We start from the raw sequence: 12,145 nt of genomic DNA on the forward strand, positions 1-12,145 counted from the left end.
TAGCTATTATGGCATGTTTATTTTTATGTTTACAGTGGTTTTATGTCAAAGTATCAGAAACGTGGCTGTTGGCTCAGCTTTCAACATGAGGTGCTAGAAGTCTGTCACATCATTGCCATCGTTTTTTGAGTCTATCCTTTCATTGTTATCTCCAGGATTTTTGAGCAATGCCCCACTAAGCAAATGGAGCATGGCGTAACACCCAAGGACTTTGTTACCAAATACAGTCTGGGTAAGGGGACTATTAAGAGCATCGCGCAGGGGATTAGATATTTACTCACTGTTGAAATTTTCCAATGTTTTAAGCCATGGGGCCTGCTTTTCATTCTGTGCATTTCTATTTTTTTCCACACAACTGTGTTATGTAAGGGCTGGCAGCACTACGTACATGGCCATGTTATTTGTCCTTTTGGAGAATCTGGCGAACTTGAGGAAAGGTTGGAATGGCCAAGAAATTTCATGACGCCATTTTGGTGTTTTACACAGACCTAATTCTGCTAATTCTCTACAACCACCTCTCTGTTCCTCTCAGCTCTGAAACATAGAATCTAGATTTAATATTTTTTCTTTTAGCCTTTTTTGTTTTTAAAGAGGAGCTGACTGACACTAAAGTCAAAAGCCTTATTCTGACAGATTAGAACCACTGAAGCTGGAAAAAAAAGGCCATGGAAATAGCAAGAAGCCCCAGGATTTTCAACAGGAAGGAAACTAGGAAATTAGATGAGGTTGTTAGTGCCCGTGTCTTTAAAGGCTTCAGTATCCTCTTTTTCTGAGTGACAATGGCACTTCTGGCTCCCTTCCACTGCCCAGGCCCAGTGAGCCGGTACTGGTAGGAGTTGCAGGGTCCGAAATAGAGCTTCATGGCCAGTTTGGGATCTTTTAGCAGGAGAGACAGGAGGTCTGGCTTCGCGCCTATCTCTGAAGCGAGCTCGTCCAAGTAGTCGATATAATCGGTCTGCAGTGTCTGACTCTGACTCTTTCCAAACCTTAATGAAGAACGTAGAGAGGGCACATTCACAAAATGTTGTAAGTCACATAAGAACAGTAGGTGTTCGAGGGCTGTTGAAAGAAAGAAGGGCTGAGTGAATGAATAAATGAGTTTTGAATGAATCGCCAGTGGAAGGTGTGAGCTTATCTCATTAGAAGGCCCAGATCTCAGATTGAGAGTAGGCCGTGAAAGGAATAGTCATGAATTCATGGCAGTTCTGGGAATGTGACAAGGTTTAAGACCAGGATTATTACTTGGTATTTAGTGAGTAGCTTCAATTCTCCAGGCAAGTACAAATTAATCAAGATGGCTGCAAAGATTCATGAGCGAATGCAGATGAAATCTGAGCTCAGTGTCTTGCACAGAAAAGATACCTAATACTTACCTGCTAAATTATGAAAGTACTTGGCACTGTGGCTGGAACGTAATAGATGCTCAGTAAATGTTAGATTAATTAGAATTTAACCATGAGAAACCCCTATATATGAGGCCCCCAAGTCAACTGTCCAAGGGTGCTTGATCACTACTGAACCCCATTCTACCGTATCACAAAGTATGCTTCTTTGAACTTTCGCTTCACATCAACTCCTTTTATAATTTAGTTTGATAGGACATCCCCCAGCTATCCTTCCAGAGACACTCAGGCCATTGTCACCATCACTGCCCCATCCAATTTCCTCTCTAACCACAGAGAGCGGGCAGCCTGAGAAGATATGCAATTGAACACAAGCATCACACAAAGCCGGATAAAATTAAGTCCAGGAAAAATGTCCTGATTTGGTAATGCTTCTAGCTTTACGTAGTTGGTTCTTAAACTAATATGTATAAGAATCACCTAGGGAGAACATAAAAATACAGGTTTCCAGTCTCATCTGGAGGTTCTGATTCAGTTGGTCCGGGTTGTGACCCAGGAAATGTTTAAGAAACAGCTAGGTGGTTCTTGTGGGTAGTCAGATCACTATGCTTTGAGAAACACTGCTCTGTGTAAAGAATTAGAAAAAAAATTCTTACAGATCTATTCTTTTTTCATTCCTCTTGATAGTGTCCGCCATCATAGTCTTCTCTGAGGGCAAGGTACACAAGCCTAGAAATAAAAGGCTGGTTTGAGTAGTGGGTTTGGTTCAGTATCCTTGCTTTATCTAGTACTTGATTCCCACCATTAACCTCTGACCCCTGTTACGCCAGTCAGGGCTGCTGTGTTGTTGAACTTTGGGGTGTGCTGCTCTTCTTGAGTTCTAGGTGATGCTGCCCGTAAGGGGAGCGTGGGCTACTGTGTGAACTCTGAGGTGGAGGGAGTAAGAGAAGTGGCTGGAGAAGGAAGGTGAGCCTGAAGAGCTGGAAGCCACCCCAGGTGGCTTGAGCTGTATCCTGAAGGTGATAGGAAGCCATGGGAGGATTTTCTGCAGGTGGTGACAAGATCAGATTTGCCTTTTGGAAAGATTCTTCTAGCTGCTGAATTTTGGAAAATGGGCTCCAGGGAAGTGAGTTTAGTGGCAGCGAGACCAGTTAAGAGGCTGTTGAAGTAAGCCTGGTGGAAGTAAGGTCGAGCAGTGGGGACAGAGAAAGTAGACTGATGTAGGAGTTATCACTACGTGCTTGTGATTACATCTCTGTCCACGGGTGTTCTTGGGCATGTTGAAATGGTCAGTCTCCCCTGGATATCGCTGGTCATCAGACATACCAGAGTCAACGAGTCCATAACCAAGCGCATCATTAAAGCCCTCCTGGTCAGACTTACATCTTCTTCCACACGTCCTCTCTCTTCCCTTCTTCTTCTGTCCTCTCTATTCATAGCCCTGCTGTCCCCCCAGTTCCTATACTAGAGATCTGAAAGTCATCTGTGATTCCTGTCTCTCTCTCTGATTTTCTACATTCAGCTGATCATTATGTCCTGAAGATTTTATCCCTAATTATTTCTCACATTTCTATCACCTTCACTACTTTCTCTCTGCCTGGCTCAGCTACATCGTGTTTCAGCAGAGACTTGCAGACCAGCCTTCTCACTGGTCTCCAAGACCTCATTCTTTTCTCCTTTCAAATCTATGTTCCACACTAATGCTGAACTAATCTATTGAAAATGTAAATCTGATAATGTCTCTTCTTTGCTTATAACCTCTCATTGGGTCCTCTGGCTGCAAAGCTTTCTAAAATGGAGATTCTAGGTCCTCAAGCCAGATTTAATCAGGGTCCCTAAGGGTCCACCAGATGATTTTTATGTGTAGCCAGATTTGGAAAGCGCTGACCAAAGTTTTGTATTGTAACCTTCTTAGCATGCCTTACAAAGGCTCCTGTGTCCTGGCCCCTTCTCCAGAAAGAATAATCTCTCACCCCTCTCTGCCTCATGTGTCAGGTTCTGGGAACAACAGACAGCTTGTAATTCTCCACATCCATCATGCCTCTGTGCTTTGGCTCAAGTGATTCGCTTTTTTGCACCTGAGAAACCTGGTCATCTAGGAAGTTTTCCTTGACCACATGCCCTCCTTTACCCCACTCTGCTGCTGCTAAGCATCCTTTCTCTTCTTCCTATACCCTCCATGCATTCTTCTACCAAAGCATTTTTCTTAGTATGTGGAAATGATCTGTTTAAATTTCTCTCTAGGGTTGCCTGGGTGGCTCAATTGAGCATCTCACTCTTCATTTCGGCTCAGTCATGATCCCAGGATCATGGGATCAATGGGCTTCATGCTGAGCACTGAGCCTGCTTAAGATCCTCTCTCCCACTGCCCCTCTCCCCCACTTGTGTGTGCTCTCTCTCTCTCAAATAAAAAAAAAAAAATTCTCTCTATTCCACCAGGTTCCAGCACAAGGCTAGGTATTCAATGAGTTTTGGTTGAGCTGAGTTTGAACCCTGGGGTCAGGGAGGAATGCAAAAGGCTGTACAGATACTTAGAAAACTTTCAATAGCTTTATGACTTTGTAAGGACCTGTGAGGTTGAGTTTCTTAACATATTAAGGGCTGGGGCACCTGGGTGGCTCAGTTGGTTGAGCTTCCGACTTCGGTTCAGGTCATGATCTCACGGTTTGTGGTTCGAGCCCCACGTCAGACTCTGTGCTGACAGCTCAGAGCCTGGAGCCTGCTTTAGATTCTGTGTCTCCCTCTCTCTCTGCCCCTCCCCTGATCACACTCTGTCTCACTCTCTCTCTCAAAAATAAATAAACATTAAAAAAATTTTAAAAAACATACTAAGGGTTAATTTGGAGTTAATGCAGAAAGGTCCTGGGTCTCTGGATTTGCATGTATTCAGAGGAATTTATAAACATCATCTAGGTAAAACGGGGAGTCATAGATCTTTTTTTTCTCAACTATTCTCTCATGATTCCAGGAAAGGATAGTATGTACTTAGCTTTATGAACTTCTATGAACTTCTATGAATTATGAAATTCTATGAACTTTCTAATATTTTAAAAGGATGATTGCAGACATTTAGTATTATTTTATCTCTGTATTTGCTACTTTGAAAATTCTCCACTAATTTTTTAGGATGTTAATCTCACGAGAGCAGCCCAAGTTTGGCCACATTCTTACTGGCAACCTCTGTGTCTAAACTTACTATTGAGCAAGCTCCATCAGGTGTAAAACCCTTAGCCCCTCATTTGGCCCCTCACGTACCTTTGAAAACTCTGGTTGCCCAACGAGCTTGAAGTTCAACAGTTGGGAAAATGGAGCCTAGGGGCTGGATGAAACCAATGCATGCCAGAGTTGACTTCTCCAGGTGAGGAGGGAACATGTACTTATACAGTGAGACCGTATTATCCTTTACTTTAACAAGTGACTCTTCCAGGAAGGGAAAAGAGAAAGTATATCCCGTTGCAAAGACAATGACATCAATATCCTCCTCCACTGTTCCATCTTCAAAGATGGCGGAAGTTTCTGTGAGCTCTATCACTCTTGATTTCACCTTGATGGCTCCATAGAGTATACGACTTGGAAGATCATCATTTACTACAGGTTCTTTCATGAGATGTCTGAAACACCCAGAAGAAAATACTTAGAAGGAACATTTAATAAGGAGTCCTGGAACTCTCTTGATATTTTATGGGGTTGGGCTCTTTGAATGAGGTTTCTCAAATATCCACAAAACTTTCTTTCTTTTTTTTTTTTTTAAAGAGAGAGAGAGAGGAGGGGGAGGGGCAGAGGGAGAGGAAGTGAAAGAATCTGAAGCAGGCGCCACACCCAGCACAGAACCCTATGTGGGTTTGGATCTCACAACTGTGAGATCACCGTCTGAGCCAAAATCAAGAGTGAGACGCTCAACTGACTGGGCCACCCAGGTGCCCCTATCCGTAAATCTTTCTAACTTAACTAGTTGGTCTACCCCGAACCTTACTATCTTGATAACTTTATTCTTATATCACAAATCTCTCCCTCAACAAAGAAGGGAAGGCATGTAAGTGATGTGGGTGAAAGACATTTCAAAAGAGGAGGCATTCCCAAGGACTTAACCAAAATACCAGGGTCAGTCCCTGAATATTCCAGTCATGATTATCCCATTGATATTGTCACTATTGTTTTATGTTATCTGCCTTTAATTATCATGCTGTTCCATTTAATCTCTATCTGATCATAAAGTAAGAAAGGAGAATTTAGTTAAATCCCCATTCGTTTTGAAACTTTATTAAGGGATTAGTATTACAATTAATGTATAAACTGAAGTTTGGGAATATTTGTTCATCCCAAATATCCACGGAGTCTCTGTATGTGATAGCATGGGTGATAAAGTCTGGTTGTATTTCCGGAATTCCTTTTTGTAGATTTGAGAAACATTTTTTTAATATAAGAAAATACATGCTACATGTATTAGATATCAGAGCTGAGCAGTCATATGGTGTTTGTTAAAATATTCCGAAGCTCTTGTGTTTTGTGTATATATATATATTTTTACGTAAGCTTCACACCCAGCATGGAGCCCAATGCAGGGCTGGAACTCACAACCCTGAGATTAAAATCAGAGCTGAGATCAAGAGCTGGATGTGGGGCACCTGGGTGACTCAGTCGGTTGTGAGTTCGAGCCCCATGTCAGGCTCTCTGCTGTTAGCACAGAACCTGCTTCATATCTTCTGTCCCCCTCCCTCTTTGCCCCTCCCCTTCTTGTACTCTCTCTCTGTCTCTCTCAAATAAATAAACTTAAAAAAAAAAAGAATTGGATACTTAACCAACAGAGCCACCCAGGCACCCTCTGTTTTGTATTTTTTTTAAAGGGAAGGAGCCCGCTATCACTAAAGAAAAACAAACATTCATAATGTTTGCTTGTGTTTATAAGATCAGCGATATATAACTTCGAGCTCAATAGAGATTTATTTTTTGGCAAAGAGATAGTGAATATGTTCTCAAAAGCCACTCATAGGAAGAACCCTTACGGTGTACAGAGTTAGCAAAGCATTAGTTCACATGGAGAATTTGGGACACATGTCCCACTACACCCTTCTGAAAGGAAGGTCACAATCTCTTAGAGAAGCCTTTTCCAAGGCAACTGATGGGATGGGAGAAGATATTTGCAAATGACATATCGGATAAAGGGTTAGTATCCAAAATCTACAAAGAACTTATCAAACTTAACAGCCAAAAAACCAAATAATCCAGTGAAGAAATGGGAAGAAGGCACAGATACTTTTCAAAGAAGACATCCAAATGGCTAACAAACACATGAAAAGATGTTCAACATCACTCATCATCAGAGAAATACAAATCAAAACCACGATGAGATACCACCTCACACCTGTCAGAATGGCTAAAATTAACAACTCAGGAAACAACAGATGTTGGCAAGGATGTGGAGAAAGAGGAACCCTTTTGCACTGCTGGTGGGAATGCAAACTGGTGCAGCCACTCTGGAAAACAGTTTGGAGTTTCCTCAAAAGATTAAAAATAGAACTACCCTATGATCCAACAATTGAACTGCTAGGTATTTATCCAAAGGATACAAAAACGTTGATTCAAAGGGGCACATGCACCACAATGTTTATAGCAGTGCTATCAACAATAGCCAAATTATGGAAGGAGCCCAAATGTCCATTGACTTATGAATGGATAAGGAAGATGTGGTATATATACACAATGGAATATTACTCAACAATCAGAAAGAATGAAATCTTGCCATTTGCAACAATGTGGATGGAACTAGAATGTATTATGCTAAGTGAAATAAGTCAGCCAGAGAAAGAAAAATATCATACGATTTCACTTATGTGTGGAATTTAAGAAAGAAAACAGATGAACATAGGGGAAGGGAAAGAAAAGATAAAAACAGAGAGGGAGGCAAACCATGAAAGACTCTCAGATACAGAGACCAAAGGGAGGATTGCTGTAGGAGCGGTGGGTGGGTGGGAGGATGGGCTCAATGGGAGATGGGCCTTAAGGAGGGCACTTGTTGGGATGAGCACTGGGTGTTACATGTAAGAGGTGAATCACTGAAGTTTACTCCTGAAAACAAAAAAAGAACAAAAAAAGATAATTAAGGTAAAATGAGATCATAAGGGTGGGGCCCTGATCCAATAGGATTAGAGACCTCATAAGAAGAGGCATTAAAGAACCAGCTCTCTTTCTCTCCCCCTCACTTGAGCACACAGTGAGGAGGCAGCTGTCTGCCAGACAGGAAGAATGCTCTCACCAGAAACCGAATCTGCTGACACCTTGATCTTAGACTTCCCAGCCTCCAGTACTATGAGAAATAAATGTCTGTGGTTCAGACCAAACCAACCAAACAAACAAAAGCCAACAAACAACAACAACAACAACAAAAGCAGCCTTTTCTAATGTTGGACAGCTCTGGGTATTAGGAAGTTCTTCCTATGATTCTAGTTCTGCTTTCTGAAGCAGCTCTTAATATTTCCTTTTCTTTTTTTAATTTATTATCCAAGTATAATTAACATACAGTGTTATATTAGTTTCAGATGTGTAATATAGCGATTCAACAATTGTACATATTTCTCGGTGCTCATCAAGATAAGTGTACTCTTAATCTCTTTGGTCTATTACATCCATCCCACCACTCACCTCCCCTCTGGCAACCACCAGTTTGTTCACTGTATTCAAGAGTCTATTTTTTTTTGTTTGTTTGTTTTTCTTTCTTAAATTCCACACCTGGGTAAAATCGTATGGTATTTTTCTTTCTTTAACTTATTTCATTTAGCATTATAGTCTCTAGGTCCATCCATGCTGTTGCAAATGCCAAGATTTCATTCTTTTTTATGGCCGAGTAATCCAATTAAAAATTGGCAGAAGACCCGAAAAGATGTTTTTCCAAAAAAAGACATAGATGGCCAACAGCTGCATGAAAAGATGCTCAACATCACTAATCATAAGACACATTAGAACCTCAATGAGATATCATTTTATACCTGTCAGAATGACTAAAATAAAAAACACAAGAAATACTAAGTGTTGGTGAGAATGTGGAGAAAAAGGAACCCTAACACAGTGTTGGTGGGAATGCAAATTGGTGCAGCCATGGTGGAAAACAGTATGGAATTTCCTCAAAAAATTAAAAATAAAATTACCATATGATCCAGTAATTCCACTACTGGGTATTTGCCCAAAGAAATGAAAACACTAATTTGAAAAAAAAATATATGCACCCAATGTTCATTGCAGTATTATTCACAGTAGCCAAAATATGGAAGCAACCTAATTGTCCATTGACAGATGAATGGATACAAAAGATGTGGTATATGTACACAATGGAATATTACTCAACTGTAAAAAAGTTCATAATATTTTCTATTTCATCTCTTTAAGTATTTACTTTTTATTTTTTTATTTATTTTTTTTTTTGAGTTTTTTTTTTATTTATATATGAAATTTATTGTCAAATTGGTTTCCATACAACACCCAGTGCTCATCCCAAAAGGTGCCCTCCTCAATACCCATCACCCACCCTCTCCTCCCTCCCACCCCCATCAACCCTCAGTTTGCTCTCAGTTCTCAACAGTCTCTTATGCTTTGGCTCTCTCCCACTCTAACCTCTTTTTTTTTTTTTTTTCCTTCCCCTCCCCCATGGGTTCCTGTTAAGTTTCTCAGGATCCACATAAGAGTGAAACCATATGGTATCTGTCTTTCTCTGTATGGCTTATTTCACTTAGCATCACACTCTCCAGTTCCATCCACGTTGCTACAAAAGGCCATATTTCATTTTTTCTCATTGCCACGTAGTATTCCATAGTGTATATAAACCACAATTTCTTTATCCATTCATCAGTTGATGGACATTTAGGCTCTTTCCATAATTTGGCTATTGTTGAGAGTGCTGCTATGAACATTGGGGTACAAGTGCCCCTATGCATCAGCACTCCTGTGTCCCTTGGATAAATTCCCAGCAGTGCTATTGCTGGGTCATAGGGTAGGTCTATTTTTAATTTTCTGAGGAACCTCCACACTGCTTTCCAGAGTGGCTGCACCAATTTGCATTCCCACCAACAGTGCAAGAGGGTTCCCGTTTCTCCACATCCTCTCCAGCATCTATAGTCTCCTGATTTGTTCATTTTGGCCACTCTGACTGGCGTGAGGTGATACCTGAGTGTGGTTTTGATTTGTATTTCCCTGATAAGGAGCGACGCTGAACATCTTTTCATGTGCCTGTTGGCCATCCGGATGTCTTCTTTAGAGAAGTGTCTATTCATGTTTTCTGCCCATTTCTTCACTGGGTTATTTGCTTTTCGGGTGTGGAGTTTGGTGAGCTCTTTATAGATTTTGGATACTAGCCCTTTGTCCGATATGTCATTTGCAAATATCTTTTCCCATTCCGTTGGTTGCCTTTTAGTTTTGTTGGTTGTTTCCTTTGCTGTGCAGAAGCTTTTTATCTTCATAAGGTCCCAGTAATTCACTTTTGCTTTTAATTCCCTTGCCTTTGGGGATGTGTCGAGTAAGAGATTGCTACGGCTGAGGTCAGAGAGGTCTTTTCCTGCTTTCTCCTCTAGGGTTTTGATGGTTTCCTGTCTCACATTCAGGTCCTTGATCCATTTTGAGTTTATTTTTGTGAATGGTGTGAGAAAGTGGTCTAGTTTCAACCTTCTGCATGTTGCTGTCCAGTTCTCCCAGCACCATTTGTTAAAGAGACTGTCTTTTTTCCATTGGATGTTCTTTCCTGCTTTGTCAAAGATGAGTTGGCCATACATTTGTGGGTCTAGTTCTGGGGTTTCTATTCTATTCCATTGGTCTATGTGTCTGTTTTTGTGCCAAGGTATTTACTTTTTAAAAGGTATGCAGCACAAATTTGGAATTCAAATCCTGGAATGTCTATAATACCCATACTGTTAGGTTGTAGTTTGAAATGCTGTGTTAGCAATTTGGCTCTTTACCAAGAGGCACCTCTAACACCCTTGCTTTATCAATGAGTATAACATGAAAAAGCAAAATGACTTTACTTGTTTTGAGGCTGAAGGCCATAATCTGCATGGTTGAACCACCGATTCATCTGCTGTTCCATCATCCATTTTCGAATTATTTTGAATCGTGACAGGACATTTCGGAGCATGGAGATAAACCGGGTGTGCAACACCATGTCCCAGGGATAGCCATCTTCGGAGATACGGCTCATGACCCAGGAACCATGTCTGGTGCTGATAAAAACCTGGTAAGCAAAAAGGAATGATGTTGAAATCAGGGCATTGTCCCTTGTGGGAGGAATCTACTGTGTAGGTGATATATCACATATATGGCTCAGAGAAGAAGACTTACTCTGGGTTACATGGCTGATTAATGGCAGGGCTGGGAGGTAAACCTTGGCTTCCTGACTACCAGGTTTTTTTTTATGATACCGCACTGTAGGAACCAACTGACCAACCAATTAATGAGTAATGGAGCTTTTTGGTTACGTGGCTGGGGTTTTCCAATATGTCCCTCCTCCCTTCCTCCATGGTACAAGATAAGGAGAGAGCATCCCACCTGAGCAGCCTTCTTACTCAGCTCAACTGCAATATCTGAGGCCGAGTTTCCTAGTCCAATCACCAGGATGTGTTTCCCCTCAAATCCCTCTGGGTGCTTGTACTGGCGGCTATGGAAATACTGGCCTTTGAACTTCTCAATACCTTCAGGGGTAGAAGAGAGAAATCCATGAACCACGTACATTTCAGTAAAGGTGCATTTTCAGCTTTTCTTTTCTGGGGTCAGTTATTTATTTTACCTCTTCCCCTCTTAGGGGGGTTGCAATGGCAAGACCTATTGGCAAACTCAAAGAATTAAGTATAGAAGAAATGCTAGCATATGGCACAGGACCAAAAGAGTTGATTTCAGAGGCTGCAGCTTATATATTTATTAGAGAATAAACAAATGGCTTCAATGAATACAGCAGAGTCAGATGCTGGCTTCTCACTACCCATTATCCTATTTTTTTGTTTGTTTATTTTTTTATTTTTGAGAAGGAGAGAGGGAGAAAGAGAGAGCAGGGTAGGGGCAGAGAGAGGGTGACAGAGAATCCCAAGCAGGCTTTGCACTGTCAGTGCAGTCTGATGCAGGGCTCAAATCCATGAACAGTGAGATCATGACCTGAGTCAGAGTCAGACGCTCAATCGACTGAGCCATCCTTATCCTATTTTGGATTGTATAGTGATACTTTAATATCACTTAACACATGTATTCTTTTAAATGTTATCTGACATATTGTGAAGTGCTATTATTGTAGTTGTGTAATAATTAGAATAATATTTGTCATTCTTATTTTGCAAAAGCAAACAAAAATGAAAATAAACTAAAAACAGGCACCTAGAAATTGAAGGACGCTTCCTACATTGTGGTAAGTCAGTAACTCACTGGACAAACCTTTTTGAAGCTAAGTCTCTCTCTGTCTTTCCCAGGAAAATATGACTTTATTAAAGTATTTGTCTTTGATCGTGGGTTGCTTGAAAGAACCTTTAGATCATTAGTTTTCAAAGTGTGGTCCTTTGGCCAGCATCATTAGCTGGAACCTGGAAACTTGTTGGAAATGCAAATTCTCAGCCTCATGACACCGTATCTACTGAGTTGGAAATACCAGAGGTGGAGCCTAGCAAGTTGTGGTTTTAAAAGCCCACCAGGTGATTCTGTTTGCTTTGGGGTAGAAGATCTTATGCCTGGCTGTATATATATTTTTTTTAATTTTTTTTTTCAACGTTTATTTATTTATTTTTGGGACAGAGAGAGACAGAGCATGAACGGGGGAGGGGCAGAGAGAGAGGGAGACACAG

At 41.0% G+C, this 12,145-nt stretch overlaps 1 protein-coding gene across 5 annotated transcripts in view; it reads right to left on the reverse strand.

The window, feature by feature from the left end:
* The window catches only part of FMO2 (flavin containing dimethylaniline monoxygenase 2), a 31,059-nt gene continuing 18,914 nt past the window's right edge, over positions 1-12,145 (reverse strand). For 4 of the 5 annotated variants that reach the window (XM_040451717.1, XM_040451716.1, XM_040451715.1 and 1 more), the window contains 5 exons: positions 10,869-11,011; positions 10,349-10,554; positions 4,599-4,954; positions 2,000-2,072; positions 1-986 (listed from right to left, as the gene is read on the reverse strand). In XM_040451717.1, the coding sequence (XP_040307651.1) occupies positions 635-986; positions 2,000-2,072; positions 4,599-4,954; positions 10,349-10,554; positions 10,869-11,011 (1,130 nt within the window). In that variant the 3' untranslated portion in view covers positions 1-634. Of the gene's footprint in view, positions 987-1,203; positions 1,692-1,999; positions 2,073-4,598; positions 4,955-10,348; positions 10,555-10,868; positions 11,012-12,145 lie in introns of those variants that run through there. The other variant, XM_040451719.1, reaches the window with a different exon arrangement.

This window comes from Herpailurus yagouaroundi, unplaced genomic scaffold (genome assembly GCF_014898765.1).
Source record: "Herpailurus yagouaroundi ecotype Mexico unplaced genomic scaffold, PumYag 205, whole genome shotgun sequence".
NCBI lineage: Eukaryota > Metazoa > Chordata > Mammalia > Carnivora > Felidae > Herpailurus > Herpailurus yagouaroundi.